Source organism: Mus musculus, chromosome 13 (assembly GCF_000001635.26).
Source record: "Mus musculus strain C57BL/6J chromosome 13, GRCm38.p6 C57BL/6J".
Taxonomy (NCBI): Eukaryota; Metazoa; Chordata; class Mammalia; order Rodentia; family Muridae; genus Mus; species Mus musculus.
In genome coordinates, this window is record NC_000079.6 from 18,809,291 (window position 1) to 18,835,414 (window position 26,124).

Here is a 26,124-nt window from a genome sequence, read left to right on the forward strand (position 1 = left end):
GTAGATAGACAGACACACTGACTGATAGTCCTGATTTTGTCCATCTCCATATTGTGCTCAGTAGTTGCCATGTTTTTAGTTTATCTGTGGTTGTCATATATAACTTTAATTGTATAGCATCAATTTCTAGGTTGCCCCTGATGTTTCCTCCCTTATACTTAGGGCCTGGTAGTAGATACACAAAACACTGAGGTAAACTGAAAGGAATTTTAAAAATTCTCTTGCCAGGAATGGTGGCACCTGCCAACAATCCTAGAGTATGATGGCAGAGGGATAGTAGACCAAGAACTCTATCTACACCAGCATTCTAGGCCGACAATAGTGAAGCTCATCTCCGCCTCACCCCAGACCTCTCTCAGCCTCTGTCCTCAGTGTAGCAGACAGCAGTAACACACATACGTCTGGTTGTTGTGCTTTCAGCGATACATGCTATAGGTGGCACTGCTTAAAGAGTTGAAGTTGAGTATATCAAGAAGAATATGTTCTCAGTGGATGAATTATCAGACCTGTGTCTTCTTCAGAATTAAGGAGTTTTGACCAGTTATATTTTATTTTAAAATAGTCAGTGGGACTTCACAATAGATTCTAATCTTTATATAGTGTCTAGCTACTGTGGAAAATGTAAAGATCCCAAATCTTAAAGCAAATGGTTCATACTTTGTGATTTGATTTACTGTTAAAAAGATAATGTCACATTATTTGCTTTGGATTAAATAAAAAAAAAAAAAGATGCTCGCTTCCAACTAAAGCAGTTGAACCTGTGATGACTCTCTTTGTCAGTGAGAAACTTAAAAGGTTCTGATTTCCCGGTTTACACAGTTAATTAGTTCCCAGTTGAAAAGCCGTCCTGAAGCTGGATTCACTAAGGCATTGTTTGCCCCGAGTCGTGGTGTTTTGGTGCCATCTTGTGGCTGAGACTTGTCATATCCTCAGTGCTCGTCTAATTTAAATAGGAATTCAGGCAGTTCAAGATATGTAGGGGATTGTTTCCAAAACGAGGGTATCTATTTAAAATAAGCATAAAAAAATACTGAGAGCGGCTTGTTTGTCACTTGGTAACACTGACAGGCAGAGAGGATGAGTGAAGGATCTTCTGTGTGACTCTGGAGACCTGAAAGCCTGTGTTTTGCTGTGTCCTCAGCTGCTGCTGTTTGAACGGACCTGGATGAACAGATGGAAGTCTTCTGTGCTACACGAAGGGGAAGGAAACATAAGGAGTGTGAAGTGGAGAGGCCATCTGATTGCTTGGGCCAACAATATGGTAAAGGCACTTGTCTGTCTCTCTAGCACTTGCACAGTGGCAGCAGATTGCCAGATGGAAAGGGCAGGACAGAGACTCGGTGGAGTTAGAATTCTGATAGGTATGGGTGATTGATACCACACCTCAGCTTAAGGAAGTCAGATCGCCTGGGTTTTCATACTACAGCAATTCCCAACACATTGTGGACTAAAATCTCTTTAGAGGAAGAAAGTGAGGCACAGAGCAACGAAGAAAATGAAAAGCCACCTTAATCATTGCAGGGCTGCTTCAGGCATGTGCTCTGGAAATGCCATTCACCCGGCGCTCATGAGCACTGAGAGAAGCAAGTTGTGACTTCCTCTTTACTCCAGGTATAATCATGGGCCTGTCATTTGAAAAGTGTATTGTACTCTCAGTATTGCACTTAAAGTTTATTTTATGTAAAGTGGGGCTTGGAGGAAGTTTAAAGAGTAGTCTTTTTCATATCTGTCATGTTTTCTGAAATTTCAACACGTAGCTGAGAAAATCAGTTGCATTTGGTCAGAAAGAGTTGACATTGTCTCAGTTCAACCCTGCTGCTGGGATTGTCCTCACAACAGCCAGTCTCCAGGCTCCTGATCAGCCAGAGGCACTTGAAGGTTCCATTGAGCACTCTGAAGGGTCACATGTTGTCTTTGAATGGATGGGTTTTCAGACCCAAAGCTTTCTGAAAAACTAAAACTCATTCTCTTTCCGAAGAATTCCTTTAGAAATGCTCGCCACCTATCAGGTTGAAAGCAAACTTGGTGTCTCTGTGCAAAACATGTTTGTGCTGGATTTGTGTTACTTACGCCCTCCACTAATAACAGCCTTTGTCCAGAAAGGAGCCTTGCAGCTTTGGTTCTCAAAGGGTTTGTATAAAGAAAGTCCATGGCCTTGTATGGCTCCTGGGCGTGCCCAGTGAACAGCGTTATGGGTTTGAGTGCGACACGTCTTGCTTTGCTCGATCCCTCTCTGAGATACAAGACACTTAATTTAATGTTGCTTTGGTTTGTAGGGTGTGAAGGTTTTTGACATCACCTCAAAGCAAAGAATCAGCAATGTGCCCCGAGATGACATAAGTCTTCGCCCAGACATGTACCCCTGCAGCCTCTGCTGGAAGGACAATGTGACACTCATTATTGGCTGGGGAACTTCCATCAAGGTCGTTTACTTGGTCTTTCTATTAAATCCAAATCATTACAGATTTATTGTACTCATGACTGGTTTCTGGCAAACCTGATATTTTCATCTGAACACTGTGGTGCTAGGATGAAGCACCACTTTATTTTACAAGTACAGACTTTAAGATGTGCTTTCCTTTTCTTTTTTTTTTTTTTTGTTTTTTGTTTTTTGTTTTTTGTTTGGTTTGGTTTGGTTTTTCGAGACAGGGTTTCTCTGTGTAGCCCTGGCTGTCCTGGAACTCACTCTATAGACCAGGCTGGCCTTGAACTCAGAAATCCACCTGCCTCTGCCTCCCGAGTACTGGGATCAAAGGCGTGCGCCACCACGCCCAGCTGTGCTTTCCTTTTCTATGATGGGCAAACTAATTGCCCTTTTCTGTTCTCAGAATGATGCTGTATTTGTTGAGTTCTGTTTTAGTTTCCCATGATCCCACCGCAGTTCCTTGGCTGTTTATGGAACGTGTGGTTGATTTTGGTGGCTTAGTCAAAGGTGTTGATCTTCATATCATCCTTTCTTTGTCTTTAGTTTTGATCGTTCGGCTCATTTGAGTTTTTCATGGCCGTGAGCTGAGGGTAAACCTAAGTCACCTGCATATTTCATAATTCAGTGGCATAGAGGCCCTGGCTCGTTGTTTATAATTCAATGGCATAGAGGCCCTGGCTCGTTGTTCATAACGTGATTGGCATTGTGAGATATTTTCCTGAGATGATTCAATAATTTCCTTAGTAAGCGAGGGGCCGGAAGGGAGAGTAGGGCTCTTATAAACTCAGAAGTTCACCGGAAAGAGAAGGCAGCTGGGGGAAGTAAAGAGGAGACAGATGTCCAGAAGCAATTAGGGAGAAAAGCAGCCAGTCCCATAGTTGTGGATCTTCAGTTGTCTGCAGCCATGCGTTTTTGTCACACATTAGAAAAGTATTCTCTGAGCCCTTCACCCGGTTGCTCCTGTGCTGAAGACAAATTTAGACATGTGCATTAAAGAAGGAATCAGACAAAAAGATAAAACATCTAACCATTGATCTGGCAGCTTTATATATCTAGTCATTGAGCCTAAGTAATGTCCTTAACATTTTATATTTAAGTATACTGAGCATGCTGTTATTATTTATAATACTCATGGATAGAAATAAAAAAATGAGAAATAAGAAAGTTGATCAAATAAGTTACAATAGTTTCTCATGATACATTGTTATAGTGACATTAATGATTACAATGGTAGAAGAATATTTAAATGATATTTAGTATTTATAGTAAGCCTTTACATTAATAGCAGTAGCTCTGTGGTAGAGTTACTAATGGTGTCCTTAGACTGGGATGTTGTTCACTCTTGTTTTTCTCTTTGAGTTTGTCTGCGTTACAATGCTCCATAGTGTAGTGATCCTTAGGTGGGTGACTCTAAAATATCACTGTCTGCAAGTGAAGGAAGAAGCTGGTCTTCGACATGTGGATCAGTACCTGACCTGCCTTCTAGTTCAATCTTGTATGGAGGGCCAAACCTTAATAAATACACAACCAAAAACAAAAACAGAAAACAAAACAAACAAACAAACAAACAAAACCCTTGTTTCTTACTACAAAGTTGAATAGATTTTCTTTGGAAAGTATATGCATTTGGAAAGAGGTAAGAAAAATAAATACATAGTAGTCATAGTCTTACCAACCTAAAACAAAATAACTCATAATGTCTATTACCTGGTGTTTGTGAGGAAAGTAAGAGATTATTGGATAGATACAGATTTGATCTCAACTTTATCTGTATAATTTAAAACAAAGATAGCCAGACTCTTGAAAAGGTGCTAGTAGTGGAAATAGTAGACTTCATAGGCTGCACGCTTGCTGCTGTAGGACAGGAAACCTCTCTTACCTTCCAGACTGTACTGTACACAGGTCAGCGTACTCGGGAATACGTAGACAGCAGACTCTGAGACAGCCATAGTATGTGTGTTCTACCAAAACACCTCCTGCGTGTGTCTATAGTCCTTAAGTCGAGCTTCAGAGAAAGGGCCATTAGAAACAGCAGATTTACATGAAAGGTCTTTTTGTCATAAAGTGTAACTTCATATTGGACGAATGTGGGGCAATCTAAATAATAGTTGGCAGACATTATTCAAACTAATTGCTTAATTTATTTTTACTCTAAGTATATGACTGTTTTGCCTGAATGTATGTCTTGGCAGGAGCATCTTATGCACATAAGGGCATTTTATGCATTCAGTGCCCACAAAGGCCAGAGGAGAGCATTGAATCCATTAGAACTGGAGTTATAGAAAGTTGTGAACCACCATGTGGGTTCTGGGAACCGAACAAAGTCCTCTGCAAGAGCAGCCTGAGCCATCTCCCCAACCTGCCGACCTTTCTGTCCTTTATGTCTTAAGTAGATTATGGGTACTTCATCTTTGGGGGACATGACTACCTTTAAAAAACACCTCACTGAGTAAAATGCTATAGAGACTTCTCTATCATATTTAGAGACTAACCTGTGAATTTCTTTTTCAGATATGCTCAGTGAAGGAACGCCACGCCAGTGAGATGAGGGATCTGCCAAGCCGATATGTTGAGATAGGTACGGCCCCTCCCATGGTTCTATGATGGTAAAACATCCATAGAGCATCTGCTTGTCACGGGGAAGCCAAAGGCCACACCCTCCCCCAGAGCCTGTCTCTCGGTGCTTCGATAGAATGGGACCAGAAAGCCTATTGGAAACTCACTGTGGAAAGAACTCTTTTTCCCAAACAATCAAACAAAATATCTTTCTCATAGTAACTTCGTAGTCAGCTTTAAAGTCAAAATATGTGAGTTTGAATCCTGGTTGTGATATTTACCACCAGGACCTATCTGAGACAGATTTCTGCTGTTTCAATATTTTCATGTATAAAATGTGAGAAAGAATGTTATAAGGCAGCTGTAACCTTATAGAATACATAAGGTAGAGTGTGAGTTCATTCATGTGTGTACCTAGTACAGTACTGACCCTTTCCGACACTTCTCAGGACTCATTGTTGTCACCACTGCTCTGGCCCCAATTGTCACCATCTTTTATTTGGAGCACTACAGCTGCCTTTTCTTTTTCATCTGCTCCACTCCAACTCCAATCTAGTCTCGTCTTCACAATCAAAGTGATGCCCATCCCTGCCTCTCTAGCAACAGCTCCCACCACGCTTCTTTGTGGTCTGTGTGCTACAGCTACAGTGACTTTCTGAACAGACCCAGGTTGTTCTTTTAGCGGGTCTTAACTACTTTGTGGGTTCCTCTTTTTCCCACCCCCTTCCCCCCTGGTTTTATCTGTATCACCAAGTAGGAAAGAAAGGATAGAGGGGAGTGGGAGAGGGAACGACATCATTGAACCTGATTTCTTTCTTCTTTTATCACAACTACTAAGAAACTGGAACCAATCACCCTGCCTTTCGGAGTCAGTCCTAGCATTTACGTACCCTCTGAAACGGTCCCAGATCTTCTAACGTCACACAATCACAGAGACTATTGGCAGCTGGCAAAATCATGCCTCTGCTATAGCAAATCATACTCAGCTCATTTTAATCCCGTACCTAGGGTTAAAAGAAAAACATATTCATGTAATATCTCGGTGTTTTTTAAGAAAATCAGAATTCCATAATTCTTACTACACTTTCTTCCCCTCTATCTAGAACATTCTCCTTGCTTCTTTACTCTTCACCAACTTTTAATCATAGTCAACTTTTATCATAAATCTTGGGTGAGTTGCTTTCCTGAGAAACCCCACTTGTTCCACCTGACCAGTCCAAGCCCACCCATTCAGGTATGGATTCATCTGCCCCTAGCTATACAGCTGCAGCAGCTCTGGGATTCTTGATTATTTTGTATATTTCTGTGTCACTTCAGTGCAAGCAAACACTGGACTATTTTTGTTTACTTTATATCTTAAGGCCTGGAACATTATAGAAGGTACTACATAATCCTGTTGTTGTATGATTCAGTGCCGCTGGGAAGCACCTACTATGTTTCCTGTGCTGAGTCTAATATACCATTACGTTGATGAGCAGAAATAAGTCTTGCCATATAAGAGTCAGATGTAAAATTCGCTTGTGCCTTTGGATGGTGGATGTTGTAGAAGTGTGGTACTGCTCTGTTTTCCATGACACTGCAAACATTGTGTGTTATCTACTGGATATGTTTGGTGAGAGCATTTCAATCTGGGTTGTTCTGTTCTTGAAGTTGGAAGTGTGGTTTGTAGAGTGTTTGTTTGTTTTTTATTGGTTTTGATTTTTTGAGACAGGATTTCTCTGTATCTCCCTGGCTGTCCTGGGACTCACTCTGTAGACCAGGCTGGCCTTGAACTCAGAAATCTGCCTGCCTCTGCCTCCTAAGTGCTGGGATTAAAGGTGTGTGCCACCACTGCCCTGCTTACCTCTGGGAAGGATCAGTAGTTCAGATTTCCTAAGTATGAGCAGAGTTCGTGTTGGGAGTGTAGAACTGAGAAAAGCTAAGGAACAAGAACTGACTTGTAGCTACAAGAAAGGTGTTTGCTTCAGTGTCTCTCACTTCCACCCCACTTTTCCTTTGCCTGTGAGGGGAAGCCTTTGGACATCTTGATGCATAGCATCCTAAGAGATGTTATTGAATGACTAAGATGCAAAACAAAAAGCTCTGATAATTTTTAAGGACATGAAAATTTGCCGGGAAATGATAGGAATGTAGCTTTGTCGTTGTGTGAGTACATTACTGATATTTGACCCCTGTAGTCAGGGGTTCAGTACCACGGGCCATCCCCATGCAGGAAGCGCGGCTTTTGTATAAGAGACCTTGAGTGTGATAAGGGAAAGGAAGTGTTAGGAAGTTTAGAATGGAATTTGCTTTATCCCTGACAGGGAACTAACTACTCTCTCTCCTTCAGTGGGGTGACAATGGCATTGAGATTAAAGAAAATCTCTGAGGGTAGGAGATCTGTGAGAAGCCAGGTGCTTATTAGTTAGAATCACAAAGGGAAGCCAAAATGTCTTTCTCTAGCGGTCCTATAAATGAAAAATAATAATGATTAAAAATGAATAGGGCCTCTGGACAGTTTCTGTCCCATGATGGTCCTTGGTGCAGCGAGCTTTGGAATGCCCTTGTTCTACCAAGTTACATTGCTGAAAGTAGATGTGCTCTGTGCCCACAGCTCACTTTAACCTTACATGGATCTCCTGCATTCACAAAAGATTTCCAAGCATCAGGTTTTTATGGAAGAGTACTTAGAGAGATAATGTTTCGTTGATAAGTGAAGTTGGTGTTGTAATCATTTTCTGGTGTCCTCTGCCAGCAACAGACTTACATGAATGACTTACATGAATGAGATCAATGCCTGACTTTCTTGATTTCATATGGAAGTTGAACAAAACAACTGAGGTAACAAACTACAGGAAGACCTACCCAAAATGTCAGAGAACTCTGGGGTAAAGAGGAGAAGAGAAGCCTCGTTATTTTCCCTTTCATAAAACGTCGTCATTATCTCCAGCTAACTGATTATGCACTGTCATCTGGAAGCTTAGCGTGTTATCCTGTGTTCAGCCTCTTGGTTGACTTGGGACAGAGACCTGGAAACTGAGAGTCTGTTTACCTGGTTTGGGAAAGCTGTGGGTTAGTTCTTTCTTGGATCTAAGTGTCTTTCTTCATAAGCTTGTTGTCATTTTGACCTACACTTGGGAGCACTGAGGTAGTTCTTTTTGCACACAGGTGACATAGTTTTTCCTCTTAATAAAAGTCTCAGTAAGGACCATGGTAGGTGTGAGCTTCTTTCCAGGGGTTTCTATTTGAGGATCTGGTTTTGAGTCGTCTTCTGTTCCTATTTATACCCTGTTTGCTTTCCTATTTTGCATTGGATTTTCCTTAATAATTAACTATGAAAAGAATTTTAAGTATGGAAAAGCATCTTGCAATGAATGCCATAACCCTTCTGAGATGCTGTTTCCTTAGACTGTGTTTGCTCTGGAGCAATGTCTTTATTCAGTCTTCCTCTTAGTATCATAGAAAGGCTTGCATGTGGTACTGTGAATGTGAAGTTTTGCTTTGCGTTGGGTTGGGTTGGGTTGGGTTGGGTTGGGTTTTTTGGTTTTCTGAGACAAGGTTTCTCTCTGTAACCCTGGCTATCTGAACTTTCTCTGCAGTCCAGACTAATCTTGAACTCAGAGATCCACCTGCCTGTCTTCTGCGTGCTGGAATTGAAGGCATATGTCACCACCACCTGGTGGATATTTGTTATTAATAGTGTTATAGGAAATCTGATGCATGAGTCTGGGAAGATATCCAAGTTTGCAGGATATTTGCTATGTAGGTAGAAGGACCTGAGTTTACATCACCAAAACTGTGGACTTGACCATGACATTCTATAGCCACAGTGGTGTTGGGAGTGGAAACAGGAGAGTGTATGGGGTTTGCTGGCCTAACTCTGGATTTACTGAGGGAATCCATCTCAGGAGCATGAGGTAGAAAGAGGAAAGTAGTGGGGCAGAAACTGGACACCCTAATCTGGTCTATGCAAGCACACACACACACAGCCATTAGGCAGAATGCTAAATATGGTATAAGCAGAATGTCGTTCAATGTGTACAGTATTCCATAGGTAGGTGGTATTATTCCCATTCTATAGGTAAAGAAAGTTTTCAGAGGCTCATGTAACCTACACAAAATTGTCCTGCTCCTAAGCAAAAGCATTTTAACTCAGGCATTCCTATTGCAAAGGTGTTTCTATAGCCACATGTGGCTCCAACCTGCAATCCTGACAGTAGGAATCTGAGGCAGGAGGGTTGACACAAGTTTGAGGTTACCCTGTGTTACATAATGAGCTCAAGGCCAGGCAGGCTGCAGAGTAAGGCAGGGTCTCAGAAACATATAGCAGACAAAGAAGAGCAGAAAGAGCCTGCATCTCATGAGGGCAGGTGGTGCTCCCAGCATTGCTACCTCAGCCTTCTGTAGCTCGTTCACTTCATAGATCCACCAGGTAGGAATTTCCCAAAATCCACAGAACCCTGCACTTGCCATTGGTGATGCCTGAAGTTTTTGAAGTTTTGTTTCAGGGAAGTGCCTCATTTGGAGAAATGAAAAGTTTTTTTTCCTTAGTTTGTTCTTAGATGAGCAACCTGTAGTTTTGCCTGCTCCATGTTAGTGAATTTCTGCCACACACTTACCATGGGTCACTGTAAAGTTATTTCTTAGGACTGGGAGCCAGAAATGACTGTGACTCTGTCCTCCTTTCAGAAAGTAGAGAGCTCCTGTCATTTAGTATGTGACTTGGGTTTAGCTGATGACTGCGGTAATTTTATACTTAGAACAAAACTAAGCATTTGATTTAGACATTGTTACTTAGCATGCCTTGACCATTTCTTTTTCTTTTATCTGAGATTGATATTGTTACTAATGAAATATCTTTATCACTGGCTTCATGGGGCCTGAAGTTTAACACATTACAGAGAATACCAATCAGATTAAGTTGAAACTCAAGTTGCTTAAACTGTCTCTGAGCTGTGTAAACTCTTGGCCTGGTATGGTTGGATATTTATCTTATTTTGTCTAGTAGCTGATCTCTTCAGCTTTAATTCCATATATCAGCTCTGCTCTGTGATTGGCTAGTTCCAAAGATCATATCACATTTGACACGTGTGTCTGCTTCAGAGTGATCCCTGACGCTATTAAAATGTTGATGCCAAAGGTGTTTTCACTGACCACTGGCATGCCAACCAAGTGTCCAGCCTACTAAAAGCCTCCTGGGCACAATCTGCTCCTGTTTTTGCCTACTGGTTAAGGGTGGGAATCCTTTGCTATATGACAAATAGAAAGGAAATAGAATGGAATGAGAGTCACGGATGCTCTTGCTTATAGATTGGCATTTTGGGAGAGACAATGTAATTGGAAGGGACCAGAAAAGATGGTGTAAGTTGTATGCCCTGCACTAGGTTTGCCCTTAGAGTAGTAAAGACAATTCTAGAAAAGCACAGGACTTTCTAATCATAAAGACCTCAAGTCTTAAACTGTTGTTCTTGGTGGTGTAGTACACATGTAGCCTACACTTCTCTGTTCTCAGTTATATTATCCAATATGCCATCTATCTAAAAAAAAATAAGGCATTGAATTCTGACATCTACTGCTCTCTTCTGAAGAAACTGCGGTCCAGTTACTGACCTGTGAGCTCTGTACACTGATTCTTACAGCATGTCTACACTGTTTTCTGAGTATGCTGGAGGGTGGGAGCCTTGGCTACTGTGGCAGGATGAGGCCATGCCACTGCTGCAGATCCTCTCAGATCTGGTGTTCTTCAGCAGAATACTGTGTGTGGAAACACACACTCCTCAGGGCCCCCGGACTGTGTCGTACTTTCTCTGTGTTTCCGGTCTCAAGTGCAGGTTCTGTCTCTGTGACACTACTATCCTCTCAAGCCTTCCCTTCTAAGCCATGAGCTGTGTAACCCAACAAGTTTTTTGTTTGTTTGTTTCTTTGTGATTTATCTTTTCCTGATAATCTTCTTAAATGTGAACTTTTGTCTAATTAGGTTTGTAAACCACCTGGTTCAAACTACGTTTTGCTAAAAAAAAAGACAAGACTTATTAAAATTATTAAAATCATTGTTCTATGGTGTAGAATGGAATATAAGGAAAGATAAACTTTATTGGCCACTGTTATTTTGAAATAAAAAGCCAATAGTTGATAGAAGGTATTTTACAAATTTAGTCCATAAACATTTTATATTTTATGTATGTTCCTTAGAATAAATAAAATTCAGAATTTTTTCCTTTACATAAGTAGAAATAATATTTATTCCTTGTACATACATGCATTCTGATGCCATGTCTCTAGCCATCTTTTCTTAATCTTAGCATTAATATGAAAAATAAATAGCATTTTTGGATCTACAAACACTCTGTTGCCTTAGTGGAAAGAATAATGAAAAAGCAAGGTTCTTTCTGTGGTGTTTTAAGGCATTGTAGCTGCAGATAGCTTCACACACTAATAGTTCACAGCAGGAAGTGAGCTCTGTAGTGTGTGTGTGTGTGTGTGTGTGTGTGTGTGTGTGTGTTCTTTTGTGGGTCTTACTGGAGAGGAATCAGTGGGTGGCAGAGTAGCCACAGCTAAGGTGACAGCAGTTAGAACTCTTCATTGTGAGTCACACCAAGTGTTGCCATCACTGTGGATTTTGTTTCTCTAAGAAGAGTGTGTGTGGTGTAAGGGAATGAGTCAACACAAGGGATGTCTTAGTTTTATCTAGACGCTGATAACTCCTATATTTCTTGACTGCTTGCTTTGGTTGCATACTTCCTTGTGATTCTAAGTGATCATTAATCCACAGGTGGTGCTGTGCTGGGTGCTGGCTTAGTGTCTAAGTGCTAAGTGCACATGAACTCCTGCAGTCTTCTCTTGTTTTATTGAGAACATTAATGTTTCTAGCCAGGATCTCAGAGATCATGAGATCTCTATGCCATTTATGTAAGCATTGTAGATTAAGGAAATCAGGGTGGAGAGTGAAGATTTGCCTAGGACACTGTCCTAATTTAATTTCTCTGTTTTGTGCATTATACTTAGTGTTTAAAATACCAAGCTTTGATATAAATTGAGTTACTTTTAGGAGCCATTGCTTCACATTATCTGTCAGGTGGTCTGGGCAGGCCATATGATCTCCAGAGGGCACAGTCCTCACAGCTCAATATCTACCACCCCTTTGTGATTAATGCTGTTTTCCCTTGGGCATGATTAGCCCGCAGGCACAAATAGGCCTGCTCTTGACCCTCATGAGAAGGGTTTTTGTGGCATTTCTGGATTATTGTTCTTTCCCGGGACCTATCGGCAAGGAAACTGTAGTAGCACTTCAGTGACAGACTGTGATTTAGTAAGACAGAAATCAGCTCCATTTATACCAGCATAGCTGGAACAGTGGCCACCAAATTCTATCGTTAATTTACTTACTCTAGATGGATGAGATTACCATCTTCTCTGTAAATGATACAAGTGTGGACCCGTGTAGATCATTCTCTCTCATGGCTTCTCACGCTGCACCCTGCACGGAAGCATCTCTAGAAACAGCTGTCTACACTGGACATGCCCCTCTCCAAACTGTGACTAAGGTAGAAATGGTTCTTAAATAAGCTTATTTGTGACCTTGTCCCATGCTAGCCCTTTATCAAAACTGCTTCTGTGTGTCTTGATAGGACATCCTCAGCCCAAGCTTACAGACGGAAAGAACGTCAGTGGCAGAGCCAGAGCAAAAGCTCGGCCCGTGGATGTGTATCTGGACACCAAGCCCACTCCTGCCGTCCAGTCAGTGAGAAGGGAGCTACTCTCTCCACTTAGGCTGGGAACGGTGGCACTCCTGTAATCTCAGCACTTAGGAGGTAGACTCGGGAGGAGCAGAGCTCAAAGTCGTCGTCAGCTATATAGCAATTTCAAAGCCAACCTAGGCTAAAAAGGACGGTCAGAAAACACTTACCTCTCTTAAAGTTTATGGTAGTCATCTTCAGTCACCTGCTCGAATATAAAAGTTAAATTATGAAGCTGCCTGTAAGATAAGTGAGGGTTAGAGAAGCAGGGAACCTGATGGACAAGGAAAGAGAAAAGAGCAAGAACGTTCTCTCACCCCCTTCCATCTGCATGTCGGTTTTACCTCTTTTCCTGATTCTTCTTTCATATGAGAGCATTTCACACATAGAATGTAACGTTCGTTCATTGAAGTTATGACCCAGGTTTATAGACTTCACAAGCATTCACATCCCTTCTGCCATGGCACACTGAGCTCTGCCAACTCAGGAAAAACAGTACGTCCATCATAGGTGATAGCCAGAAGTGCAGCACCACTCAGGCCATCAGAGGCTGGCTGAATTACAAAACATTTGGGTGATGGGATAAGTGCACACACCCTCCCCGACTCCAGGAGTGAGGATTAGACAGGGTATCTCATCCATGTTAAACAAGCAGTCTACCACCGAGCTGTGGCCATAGCCTCCTTTGTATGTTTTGCCTTGAAGTAAGGGCTCACCAAGTTACCTCGGCTGGCATTGAATACATGCTGTAGTCTTTGAATTGGTGATCCTCTTTCCTTAGCCTTTGGAGAGTTGGGAATGTCCTGCACTGCCTGGCCTGACAGTGCCCCGTGTGTATGTGGTGGTTGCATTTGACTGTGTGAGAGCACTCCTTTGTGTTGGAACCTGTGGAGCCAAAAGAGGGAATAGGGTATCCTCCTCTGCAACTGCCTTATTGTCTGGAGCCAGGGTCTCTACAGAACCAGAGTGCCATTTTAGTTAAGCTGACTGGCCAGCAGGCTTCTGGGATCTGCCTGTCCGCCCCAACCCAGGCCCTCAAATCTGGGACTGTAGACACATGTGTCCATGCCTGGCTCTGATGTGGGTGCTGGAGATTTGGACTCGGGTTCTCATGCTTGCAGAGTCCCGTCTTACACACAGAACCGTTTCCTTAGTGTGCATGTTTCTTAACTTATAATAACGTATTTCTTCTTAAGTTTTAAGTACACTTTTGAAAAGCTTATTATTTTTCTCTGTATATAAATAAGTATGCAAAAATGTTTAAATAAAATGTCTAAAGCCAAAACCAAAGTAATGTTTTATAATAATAAAAACATAATTGTACTGTTTGTACCACTGCACCTCATCTGTAAGAAAAAAGATAATTTTAATTATTATTTTATTATTAACAATAATCGATGTTAGGTTTTATTGTTTCAGAGAGTCTTCATGTGGTGCAATGACGCTCTTATTAACTTACCTGGCACAGGGGAGCACTCACAACTTGCCATTTAGGGGTTCGTTTTGTCTATAATGTCAACTTTGAAGTCTTTCCTGAGATGGATGGTTATAAAGCACTTTCAGTGCTGCATGGTGAAAGTACTTTAACATGAGACACACTACAGCGCATATTTAGTATAGTATCATAATTCAGCACATACACAATGTGTAATAATCACATCAGGGGAGTGGGCATTATTTCCATTTTAAGCATTTTTAAATGCATTGTAGCACTCAGAGTCACTGTGTCTTTGCCGTCATGTGCACTTTTATGCTCCATTTAATGGTGAATCCTTTCTGCCTTTTGTTTGCAGTGTCTCAGTTTGAAACTGAATTCTACATTAGTGGACTTGCACCTCTCTGTGATCAGCTTGTTGTACTTTCCTACGTAAAGGAGGTTTCAGAAAAAACGGTAATTATCTTCTCCCCAGGTACAGAGGGATATGGAAGAGTTGGCTTTTAGCATCACACCCAGGTCAGGCTGCCTGTCAGGGGAGATTGCTATAATCCAAGCAGAACTTTCCAACCTATGAAATAAGCCTAGCAGAAATTACCCTGCAGACTAGCATCTTTACCTTCAGAGGTCCCACTCACTGCCTGCCTTTGTTCCCTTTGCTGCACAAAGAGGACAGGGTTTTCGTCTTCTTTGTTTTGTTTTGTTTTTCTTTTTCATCAGTCACTTGATATTTTAGCTGAAAGAAATAAAGGTTCCCTCTTGCTGAATGGCAAGGAAAGTATGCTGCCATTACATTAGCAGAGAGGATAGCGATGAAGCTGGTCGCTGTGACAACAGGGGTCCCAGTGCTCAGAGTGAGTTTCTGAAAGGTCAGCTTCATCTTTCCTGGAGCCCAGACATGTCTACCTCTCAGAGGCCTGACGGTTCCAGGTCTTGCTTTGGAAAGGGTTGTTGCTGCTTCAGTTATCCATGCAGGTGATAGACATTGTAATGTGTTGCTAGCGGAAAGCAACAGCAAAAATCAAAATTTTGTTTTGATGACACTGGAATGAAGCTCTTCTCTGGGATTTAGGGACACCCAGGCTCCCTTTAAAGCCCAGAGCAGTGGCATGCCGTTTGCCTTTTGTTAGAGTTCAGGGGTCCTGCTGGAACTGGCGAGAGGCTGCCTCGAGGCCTGAACAGGGAGAGCTTGTGAAGGATTTCCTTTTGGGTGCTGTGTATAGAAGAAATGGCAATTGATTCTCTAGCCCTTCATCGTACGCAGGCAGGTGAAGTGTACACTTCTTGTTTATCTCTTCCTCTTTCTCCTCCTCTTCCTCCTCTTCCTCCTCTTCTTCCTCCTCCTCCTCCTCCTCCTCCCTCCTCCTCCTCCTCCTCTCCCTTACCCCCTCAAATGGCAAGGAAAAAATAGGGAGCAAAGCCCAGGGAGCCCTTGTTGACAAGTGGTGGCTGCACTTGAGCCTTTCTCTGAGAGAACACTTGCATTAGGGAGCCATCACTATAGTAACTGAAGCTCTCGGTGCCCATGTTGCTAGGCAATGAAACGCTGTAGACTTAAGTGAACCCTCAAACCTCCTAAAATCAATAGGGTTGGCTTCTAGCCCTATTGCAGGACATCCGTTTATTATTATTTTATTTATTTTTTGAAAATACAGAAAGGCAGAGGTTCCTGGGGGAGTTGAGAGCAGCGCTTTCTGATGAGGACGGTGGGGCCGATTGAGGATGGGATTGAACAAAGCAAGGGGAAAAGCAATAAAATGGGAAGGGGAAGCCTAATAAACAGCTGATCAAAAAATACGAAGGGAAAAGGAAGAGAAGCCTGGGAAATGTGTGTTAATGAAGGGTGTGAGAAAGGAGAAAACCCAGGGAAGGCTGTCCTCACTGGGCAGAATCCGCACGACGGCTTTTCAGAGAAAGAAGGAAGTGTTAGCGTGCAGCATATGGAGATTCACTTTATATAACATCAGTGTGTGGTTTCTTAAGTACAGAGTAACAATAAAATTAGGGTAGATGGACGACAGTCAGTTTCGGGCACACCATTACCAATTTCTGTTTTCATATTGAAAATCTGTGCCTATTAGATGTTCATTGGCTGCTTCTATGCGCTTTTCATTAATAGCCTCCTGTGTTTCCCGTGTGATGCCTTCCGTCCACACACCTGTCTCCACTCTGGCAGTCACTGGTCCTTTGAGGACCCTTGTTCTTCTGTGCATTATTCTCACTTCATGTGCGTGTGTGTGCGTGTGCATGTGCTTGTGCGTGTGGTTTTCCTTGTGAACTGTTTAAGATAGATGCTAGTCTATCTAGTTAAAGTACCCGAATTTGTTAAGCCTTTCCCCAATTTTCTGCTTTTCTTTCCCTCATTGATAAGGCGCATGTCTTAAGAATTAAATTTTCCCCAAGTACTAGGGGATGATGATAAACTAAATCGGTGCTCGTGAGAAGCTCATGGATAGGAACATGGACCATACTACTGGGAGCAAGGGCCGTAAAGTGACAGAGCCACCTTAGTTACATACCCCTTAACACATATAAAAGACATTTTCTTCTTTCCTAATCCCAGTGCTAAGGATCGGACTGCAGGATCCCCCACCTACTTAGCAGGTGCTCTGTCACTGAGCTACACCCTCAGCTTCAAAACTTCATGTATGATTTAGTAAACTTCAGCTGTTTTTCATTTTGTCATGATTTTGATATTTTTTATCATTTTCATTACAGCCAGTTTTTAAAAATATTTATGTCTTTCTCCTCCATTCTTTTTGTTAAAAATTGATATTTTCTCCTTCACATTTTTCAAAGCTCTGATAAATTATGGTGTATCTATAGTTGAGTGTCAGTTGATGTAGCACTGTTGTGAGATACAAGGCCGGTATAATGGCTTCTTGGTTAACAACAGTGCTTAGAGAAATCCACGTTCAAACTTCCACATGTCTGAAGTAAGAGACAGACGTTTGGGGTTTGTTTCTCACTCCATACCAGGTCCAGTGTGTGTGTGTGTTGTTGCTGCTTTGCAGGTTGATGGCAGATGGGGTTCATGCCTGTCAGGCCCATATCCCCAAAATACAAAACCAAGTCAGAGCCCGCTTGATCCGGAAGTCTACGGTTGACCATAAGTTTCAGTTTTTCTGAACATTCCAGCCTTACCATTGACTTATTTAGCTTAAATCTTATTTAACCCTCAGTCTCTGACTATAAAACTGAGAATAATAATGTTTAATCGCTCTCCAGGATTCATTTGAGAACCCAGTGAGTGAGTGATCTGTGTTTCATAGCCTTTGGTCCTCAAACCTGTCACCTCACCTTTCCCGTCTGTCGTGAACCGGGGCTTCACTTTCAGTAACTGTAGTCACTGGCTATTTATGCTAATTATAGTCAAATCAGATTGAAAATTTAGTTCCCTGTTCACACTAATCATATTGCTTGTGTTAAACAGCCCTCTGCAGCTAAGGTCTTCTCTCTCAGGTGATCTAGATGCAGGCAGTTCCACCGTCTCAACAAGATTGATTTAGAGATGGATTTCAGTCTCTGGCTTTTGGACACTACTAATAAGTTTCCTTATATTAGCAGTGATTTGAATAGTGAACTCATTTTTATTATTATTTTGGCCGTTCTTTATATTCACGTAGCTGTAGTAGAGCTGTGTTTGCTACTGTTAGGCCACAGGTTCGTCCTATTTTACACTGCTGTGATGAAATACTGGGTAAAAGCAATGGAAGGAAGGGAGGGAACGAGGGAGGGAGCGAGGGAGGGTTGGTTCACTTTGCCTCACAATTTGATAGCTTATCTTGGTGGGGCCTGCTGATGGCTGCTGATCACAGCACGTTCACTACCCAGAGGCAGAGAGAGATAAGGCTTTTAGTCCAGGACGCAGCACAAGGGATGGTGCAGGCCACCTCAGCAGTGGGGAACTCTTCCTTGGTTACTTTTAACTTTTCTGGGAATATCTTCATCCGCGGCTTTAGGATTGGACGCTGTGCCACTCATAAGTGCCGTCATTCTGTACATTTTCATGAAACAATCGCAGAATAAGACAGGATTAGGTGGTTGCTTATGGCAAGCTTTTAGAACTGAGGTCGTGTTTGTGCCAAAATGACAAATTCAAAACAAGTATGGCTAGCTTGTTCATTTGTATTACCTAAGAAACATAAGTAGAATGAGCCTTCTCTATTGTTTTTCCCCTAGGAAAGAGAATACTGTGCAAGACCTAGACTGGACATCATCCAGCCACTTCCGGAGACTTGTGAAGAGATCTCCTCCGATGCTTTGACAGTCAGAGGCTTTCAGGAGAATGAATGTAGGGATTACCACTTAGGTGAGACAGCAGAGATGTGCTTGTGTGCCGTGTTCTGCTTATTCCCTTCAGCTCATCCAAAGGGGAATTGAAATACAGGTACTGACAGGACGTTAGACAGTACCCGTGCCGGCCTCTGCCAGTGAGAGCCAGGGTACTAGATTCATAAAGACTGCATATCCTATCAGAGTGCTCATAGCAAAAAGGAATGTTAGACATAGGACAGGAACCAAGGTGAGAAATTTGTTCTTTTTTTGTTGTGTTTTGTGTGTGTGTGTGTGTTGTTCCATCAGACCAGCTAGTCAGCTAGTTTGCTGTGCTGGGAATCAAACCCTTGGCTTTAAACATGCTAGGAAATCATTGGCACCCAGCATATCCCAGCCCTATCTGTTTAAGTTACATTTAACTTGATATCAAACAGCATGACTCTGTCCAAGCCTTATGTTCCTGGAAGGTTTGCAGTGGAGGCAAACCTAAGCGGCAGTGAAGTCCTTGTGTTGGGAGCTGAGGACTAAGACATGGAAAAAGTCTCATCCTGTCACAGGGACTGTGGAATAAGTGGGTGACTACACTAATCACGACTCAGAAGCAAAAGGAAAACTGGAACTCTTTAGTCCTGCCTAAAAAGTCCATTGTTATATCTTTGTAAAATGCACTTAAGAAAAAGAAAGACTTTAAGCTCTTTAGAATTTTTCTCTTGCTTTATAAACAACAAACATCTTATGAAAATATTTTTAGTTTTCATTTGGACAAAAAAGTGATGACTGACTCTATATGCATCTGGTCCTTCTTATATGAACCCTCTAATTAGTTAAAAACTATAAGAATATATTTTGGATTTTCCAAAAACTATTATGATTCAGAACGAAAACATATAGTCTGGGTATTTTGCTCAGAGCAAACTCAGTTGTATGCTTAGAAACCCTTTAGAGAGTTTTTATAATTGAATTCTGTAGCAGACACTCAGCATTGGCATCATGGGCAACATGCTGAAATGATAGATTATGTCCCCAGGGCTTGGGCATCTGTCATTTATGCATTAGATGGCCTTGACCCTGGTGAAGAGGAAACATTTCTTGTTGACTGTGAGATGTAATTATTCTGTAAGAATAGAGCAGTACTATAGGTGTCCATTACTAAGGTTTATGCTCAGTAGATGAAGCCCAGTATGTGCTAGCACAGTTAGTTTGGGTTGTATTTGTTCATCTGAAGTCTGAATGTTAATGTAGTAAACTTTAATTTTTAAGTCTACCTTATTTTGTGGTTGTTAGTTTATAGTCATTTCTTCTAGCTCTTTCTCCTTGCTCTTCTTTTGAATAGTTTTACACTGTGGTGCATTTAAGAGCAGTCCATGTGGCCATACTCACACTCCTTGACCTTACAGCAGAGGCATGCACACTTGGCTGCAGGGGGAGAAAATTGACTGTTGAGTCTGAAATTGTAGGCTAATTCCATTCCCTGAAATGATTGCCACTATTGATACCAAGCTACCCTCTCTCTTCCCTGCAAGAATACTCCGAGGGGGAATCACTCTTCTATGTCGTGAGTCCAAGAGATGTCGTCGTAGCCAAGGAACGAGACCAGGATGATCACATCGATTGGCTCCTTGAGAAGAAGAAATATGAAGTAGCTTTGATTTTACTTTCCTGAAAGTATTGACTTGTCTGAAAAAAAAAAAAAGAAAAAAGATTTTTATAGTAAATCTTTCATATTGAGTTAGTGTGCTCCAAACCAAAAATGTTACAATTTCTCTCTCTCAGAAAATAGTGAGCAAAAAGCATGCAGTTCAGTTGGCCAGCTTTCCTGTTGATGGGGGGGGGGGGTGGTTCATAGAAGGGGGAGTCAGCACTGACTGAAGATTTTGTGATTATTTCCCTAAAGTGCTTCAGTGGTTTTTCTTTGGATGTGTTGGTAAAATTGCTTATTTTGTGTAAGGGAAACATACCAGATGTATTGTTACGTAGAATGGCTTGAACTCATTTGGTAGAACAGTGCTGTCTACTTCCCTGAGCTTAGACAAGTTTGAGCAGACAGTGTACCAACATGACTGACTAATACAACTGTAATAGCTGCCAAGATAGTTTGTTTTTTAGCATGACTCTCAATGGTTTTCTCTGTCCATTGAGAGAAAACAACTGTCACTAGTTTATCTAGAAGAACTGGGGCCCTTTTTTTTATTAATTTGTAAACTAGAGTCTAGTTGTTATATATTAATAACTGGCATATAATCAAGCTATTACTGTATTACTTTAGATTAGTTTATTTCTAATGTGTCTTATATCTATTTAGTTCCTTATTTGTGTATGTGTGTATCTGTATGAATGTATGTACATGTATGCATGTGTGCTTATACTTGTTTATCTGTTCAGAGGCCAGAAGATGGGATGGTATGTCCTCTACCACTCTCCACTCACTCTTTTTGAGGCAATCTTTCCCTGAGTTCAGTCCTCAGGTTTTCTCTGCTAGTCTAGAGGAAAGCAAGTGTAGCTACCCTTCTGTATCCCCACCCTCAGAACTGGGCTTCTAGGCATTTGGAGAGACGACTGGCTTGTTACATGGATGCAGGATGGGATCTGAGCTCTGATCATGATTGCAAAGAAAGCGCTCTTAAGTACTGCGCCATCTCTCCAGCCCCTAGATTAAGTAAAATTTTATAAAATTAGTTTATGTGTTAAATATTTATGTGACGCTAATACTCATGAAACAAAAATATACAATTTTCATAAACTTAATTATAGACATGAAAACACATGTACATTCTTTCCATTTATTGAGACATAAATGACAAGTGCCCTTTACACAGAATTTGTCACACAGTCTTAGAATGACAGGTACCCTTTTTTTCCCTTGAAGTCTAAGAGATCTTTTGCACACTGACTTGTATGTGAAATGTGATCCCACGATCTTACTGTGGGAATAAATTGAAGTGGGAATGAAAAGCCTTCCTTTGCACTTCCCTGTCTCCCACTCACTGCTGTTCTCTTTTTCCCCATGGCCCTTCTCATGATGCTTGTGCAAATGTAGGAAGCTTTGATGGCTGCTGAAATTAGCCAAAGGAACATTAAACGACATAAGATTCTGGTAAGTTCAGCTTCATTATTTAAGCGTAACTGTCCTTACTAACTCAAAAGGAAATGGAGTGATTTGGAAAGAACAACAGGTTCTTTGTGTCTGTTCATAATTTGTTTTGTACTAATTCTTTTACCTGGGAGGGCAGAATATTTCATTTTATCGAGTTAGTTTCTGCTTGTAAACAAGAGATTTGAACACCTGCTAGGATGTAGCTTTAGGAAATTTGGAAACTGCATTTGTGCAATGCTCTTTCAATACTAAGCTCTCTAGTTGATCGAGTGGAAGCCTCTTTATATCATAGATAAAATCACATTATCACAAAATGTATCATAACTGGTCTCTTCAAACTAGATTGCTTTGGTATGGCCCTGATAACAAATTCAATTGCTTTTGTTATGGAGACTATTCTAGGAAATCAAATACATTTTTATTACATTTTGGATTCTGGAAAAGTACAATGGCTAGAAACCGATTTCTTTGCTAAGTGTGACAGTGAATTTACAGGCAGAGACCTTACATGAAATCATATCCTCCACATGTAAAGACTCTTGTAGTTACATCATTGAGCCCATTACCCTCATTTACAAGTGAATACTAGAAACTCAGCCTTCTCTGGGTAGTTGGGTTTCCACAAAGTTTCTGTTCCTTTCTTCATCTTAAAATTCTCTGTAAAACTGTACGTATGAACCTTAATTCCTAAAGAATGCAAAACAATAAACTAAAAGAAGGAAGAGAGAAAGTCTGATCTTTTACTTTTAGGCACAGTTGAGGAAAATAGTAATTCTTTGCAACTGAAGAGGGCCTGTAGCCACTAGTACAGTATATCAAAGGTACAGAGACTGAAGGGGTTCAGACTTCAGTTATGCGGGGCAGTTGAATGAACTAACTACAAAGATAATTTTAAAGTTATTATATCTGAAGTGACCCTGATATAGCTGTCTATATCAGGCTATGCCAGTGCCTGGCAAACACAGAAATGGATGCTCACAGTCGTCTATAGGATGGAACACAGGGCCCCCAATGGAGGAGCTAGAGAAAGTACCCAAGGAGCTGAAGGAGTCTGCAACCCTATAGGTGGAACAACAATATGAACTAACCAGTACCCTCAGAGCTCGTGTCTCTAGCTCAAATAAAGCAACTTAATCATGATATATACATATATATATATATGGCTGAATGGTATTATGCTGCTTACAGTCCAGGTACAACCTCTTTGTACTTTCAGATAGATATTTGTGTTGTTTCACAGGTTCTGGCTCCATGTGTCATTGCTATGTTGTCATGATGGTTTTATCTTACTAGGCAAAATGTAAAAGGTTCCATGCTATGAGGACTTCATTTTAACCAGTTTTTGCATCACTAATGTTAAAGTTTGTTTGATTTATCCATCAACACCCACAGGTTCATTATCAGTTTTGGAATCTGTAATGTTCTAGGCTGCAAATATTTACTATGTAAACATCAAGGAGTTAATGTCAGTAGCTACCAACAACAGCACCTCTAGCTGCCTTAGGAATGGTTAGGTTTCATGCGTAACAGGCCATTGTGGCCATAAACTCAGGGTTGTTTGTATACAGAGAAGTTTCAGGGAACGAATGACCTGTCTAAAGATCTGTTCACCATCTGATATAAATGAGCTGTGGAGCAAGCATGAGGTGACCTGGCATAGCTTAGGGAATGTGTGATGTGTAATTAAGCCAACACAGTCCCTTACAAGAGGCTGCTTCCCACTGCTCACATTGATGTCTTCTTGTGGGAAGAAGTGCTCCAAGGGTACACATGCCATCACGGTTCTGGATAATTTATCATAGAGCTATATTTTGAGACTTGTATGATGATTGTCTGAAAGGGGCAGAAACAGGATACTTATAGCTACAACTGTGTGAGGTATGATGATTGTTAGATACTAACTTAGAGGCCATCGAAGAGGCTTAGTTTGTGGTTGCCACCAAGTCTGCTGACCTGAGTTCGATCCCCAGGACCCGATAGAGAGAATTGACACCTTCAAGTTGTTATATGACACACATACACACAAACAAATGTAATAAGGGATTTTAAACTAAGGTTTTTCTTTTATGTAACTACTCTTGAGTATCACATCTGGGGAAGCTATAACCTCGAAGGCAGTCAAGTTTGTGCCTTGTTTAAAGAAGGAAGCAGAAACTGAATGATCCTAATCTTGCTGTGTGGTCCTTACTGGGTTTATCATTTAGCTTTTGTAAAGCACATAATCTGGCTTCATTGTGACTTTTGTTTTTAGGGAAACAAAGCAGACTGCCCAAATTCTGATAACCTCAGTTCTTCCCTAACTTAAAGCCACGTTGAGGGGCTCTACTCCCAGTTCCAGGGTCAAAGTGAATTCATCCCTAAGTTAGCACTGGAACCTGTTATTTGCAAACAGTGTTAACATTTAGAAAGATGTGCACTACCTACATCTGTCTGTTAAAATATCTATCCAGTTATAGAAAGTCGCCTTGACAAAACAGTTCTGGATGGATCAGTCAGTATGTATGCAAGGCGGATCCTGGCTGAGCCAACATTGCACTATGGATAAGTTTCTGTATTTATACACTATTGGACAAAAGGCACTGTACATATGCGTGTTGCTCTCAAGCAGTATTTGCAAAACATGCAAACTTCTGTATCTCGAAAAGTAAAAACAAGTTCTTGTTGTGAAAGGAAGGGAAGGTGGGGGGGGAGGAAACGCTGACTTTCTTCCACTGGATGGTTTTGGCCCCTTTGTCAAAGATCAAGTGACCATAAGTGTGTGGATTCATTTCTGGGTCTTCATTTCTGTTCCACTGACCCACTTGCCTGTCTCTGTACCAGTACCATGCAGTTTTATCAAGATTGCTTTGTAGTACCGCTTGAGGTTGGGGATGGTGATTTCCCCAGAAGTTCTTTTATTGTTGAGAATAGTTTTTGCTATCCAGGGTTTTCTGTTATTTCAAGTGAATTTGCAAATTGCTTTTCTAACTCTATGAAGAATTGAGTTGGAATTTTGATGTGGATTGCATTGAATCTGTAAATTGCTTTCAGCAAGATGGCCATTTTTACTGTATTAGTCCTGCCAATCCATGAGCATGGGAGATCTATCCATCTTGTGAGATGTTCTTTGATTTCTTTCTTCAGAGACTTAAAGTTCTTGTCACACAGATCTTCCACTTGCTTAGCTAGAGTCACACCAGGTATTTTATATCATTTGTGACGATTATGATGGGTGTCATTTCCCTAATTTCTTTCTTAGCCTGCTTATCATTTTAGTAGAAGAAGTCTACTGATTTGAGTTAATTTTATAACCAGCCACTTTGCTGAAGTTAACAGGTTTAGGAGTTCTGTGGTGGAAATTTTGGGGTCTCTTAAGTATACTATCATATCATCTGCAAATAGTGATATTTTGACTTCTTCCTTTCCAATTTCTTTCCCTTTGACCTCTGCTCTGGCTAGGACTTTGAGTTCTATATTGAATAGGTAGGAAGAAAGTGGGCAGCCTTGTCTAATCCCTGCTTTTAGTGGGATTGCTTCCAGCTTCTCTCCATTTTGTTTGATATTGGCTACTGGCTTGCATTATATTGTTTTTTACTATGTTTAGGTATGGACCTTGACTTCCTGATCTTTCCAAGACTTTTATCATGAAGGGGTGTTGAATTTTGTCAAGTGCTTTCTCAGCATCTAACGAGATGATCATGTGTTTTTTTGTCCTTTGAGTTTGTTTATATAGTGGATTATGTTGATGGATTTCCATATATTGAACCATCTCTACACCTGAGATGAAGCCTACTTGATCACGATGATGTTTTGATGTGTTCTTGTATTTGGTTTGCAAAAATTTTATTGAGTATTTTTGCATTGATATTCATAAGGGAAATTGGTCTGAAGTTCTCTTTCTTTGTTGGGTCTTTGTGTGGTTTAGGTATGAGCATGATTGTGGCTTCATAGAGCGAAATGGGTAGTGTTCCTTCTGTTTCTATTTTGTGGAATAGTTTGAAGATTATTGGTATTAGCTTTTCTTTGGGAGGTCTGATAGAATTCTGCACTCAAACCATCTGGTCCTGGGCTTTTTTGGTTGGGAGACTTCTAAGGACAGCTTCTATTTCTTTAGCAGTTTTGGGACTGTTTAGATCGATTCTCTGATCCTGATTTAACTTTGGTACCTGGTATCTGTCTAGAAAATTTTCCATTTCATTCAGCTTTTCTGATTTTGTTAATTTGGATACTGTCTCTGGACCCTCTGGTTAGTCTGGCTAAGGGTTTATCTGTATTGTTGATTTTTCTCAAAGAACCAGCTTCTGGTTTTGTTGTTTTTTTTTTTTAAGATTTATTTATTTTATTTATGTGAATACACTATAGCTGTCTTTAGACATACCAGAAGAGGACATCAGATCTTATTACAGATGGTTGTGAGCCACCATATTGTTGCTGGAAATTGAACTTAGGACCACTGGAAGAGCAGTCAGTACTCTTAACCACTGAACCATCTCTCCAGCCCTTTTGTTGATTCTTCGTATAGTTCTTTTTGTTTGTAATTGGTTGATTTCGTCCCTAAGTTTGATTATTTTGTGCCATCTACTCCGCTTTCGTGTATTTACTTCTTTTTGTTCTAGAGCTTTTAGGTGTGCTGTCAAGTGCT

The 26,124-nt window shown here is 41.0% G+C and overlaps 1 protein-coding gene across 2 annotated transcripts in view; it reads left to right on the forward strand.

Moving 5' to 3' along the window:
- The window catches only part of Vps41 (VPS41 HOPS complex subunit), a 149,520-nt gene that overhangs the window by 91,999 nt on the left and 31,397 nt on the right, over window positions 1–26,124 (forward strand). For both annotated transcript variants that reach the window (NM_172120.4, XM_006516641.3), the window contains 7 exons: window positions 1,142–1,261; window positions 2,277–2,423; window positions 4,937–5,003; window positions 14,490–14,587; window positions 18,314–18,443; window positions 19,933–20,048; window positions 21,447–21,503. In NM_172120.4, coding sequence (NP_742118.3) covers window positions 1,142–1,261; window positions 2,277–2,423; window positions 4,937–5,003; window positions 14,490–14,587; window positions 18,314–18,443; window positions 19,933–20,048; window positions 21,447–21,503 — 735 coding nt within the window. The remainder of the gene's footprint in view (window positions 1–1,141; window positions 1,262–2,276; window positions 2,424–4,936; window positions 5,004–14,489; window positions 14,588–18,313; window positions 18,444–19,932; window positions 20,049–21,446; window positions 21,504–26,124) is intronic.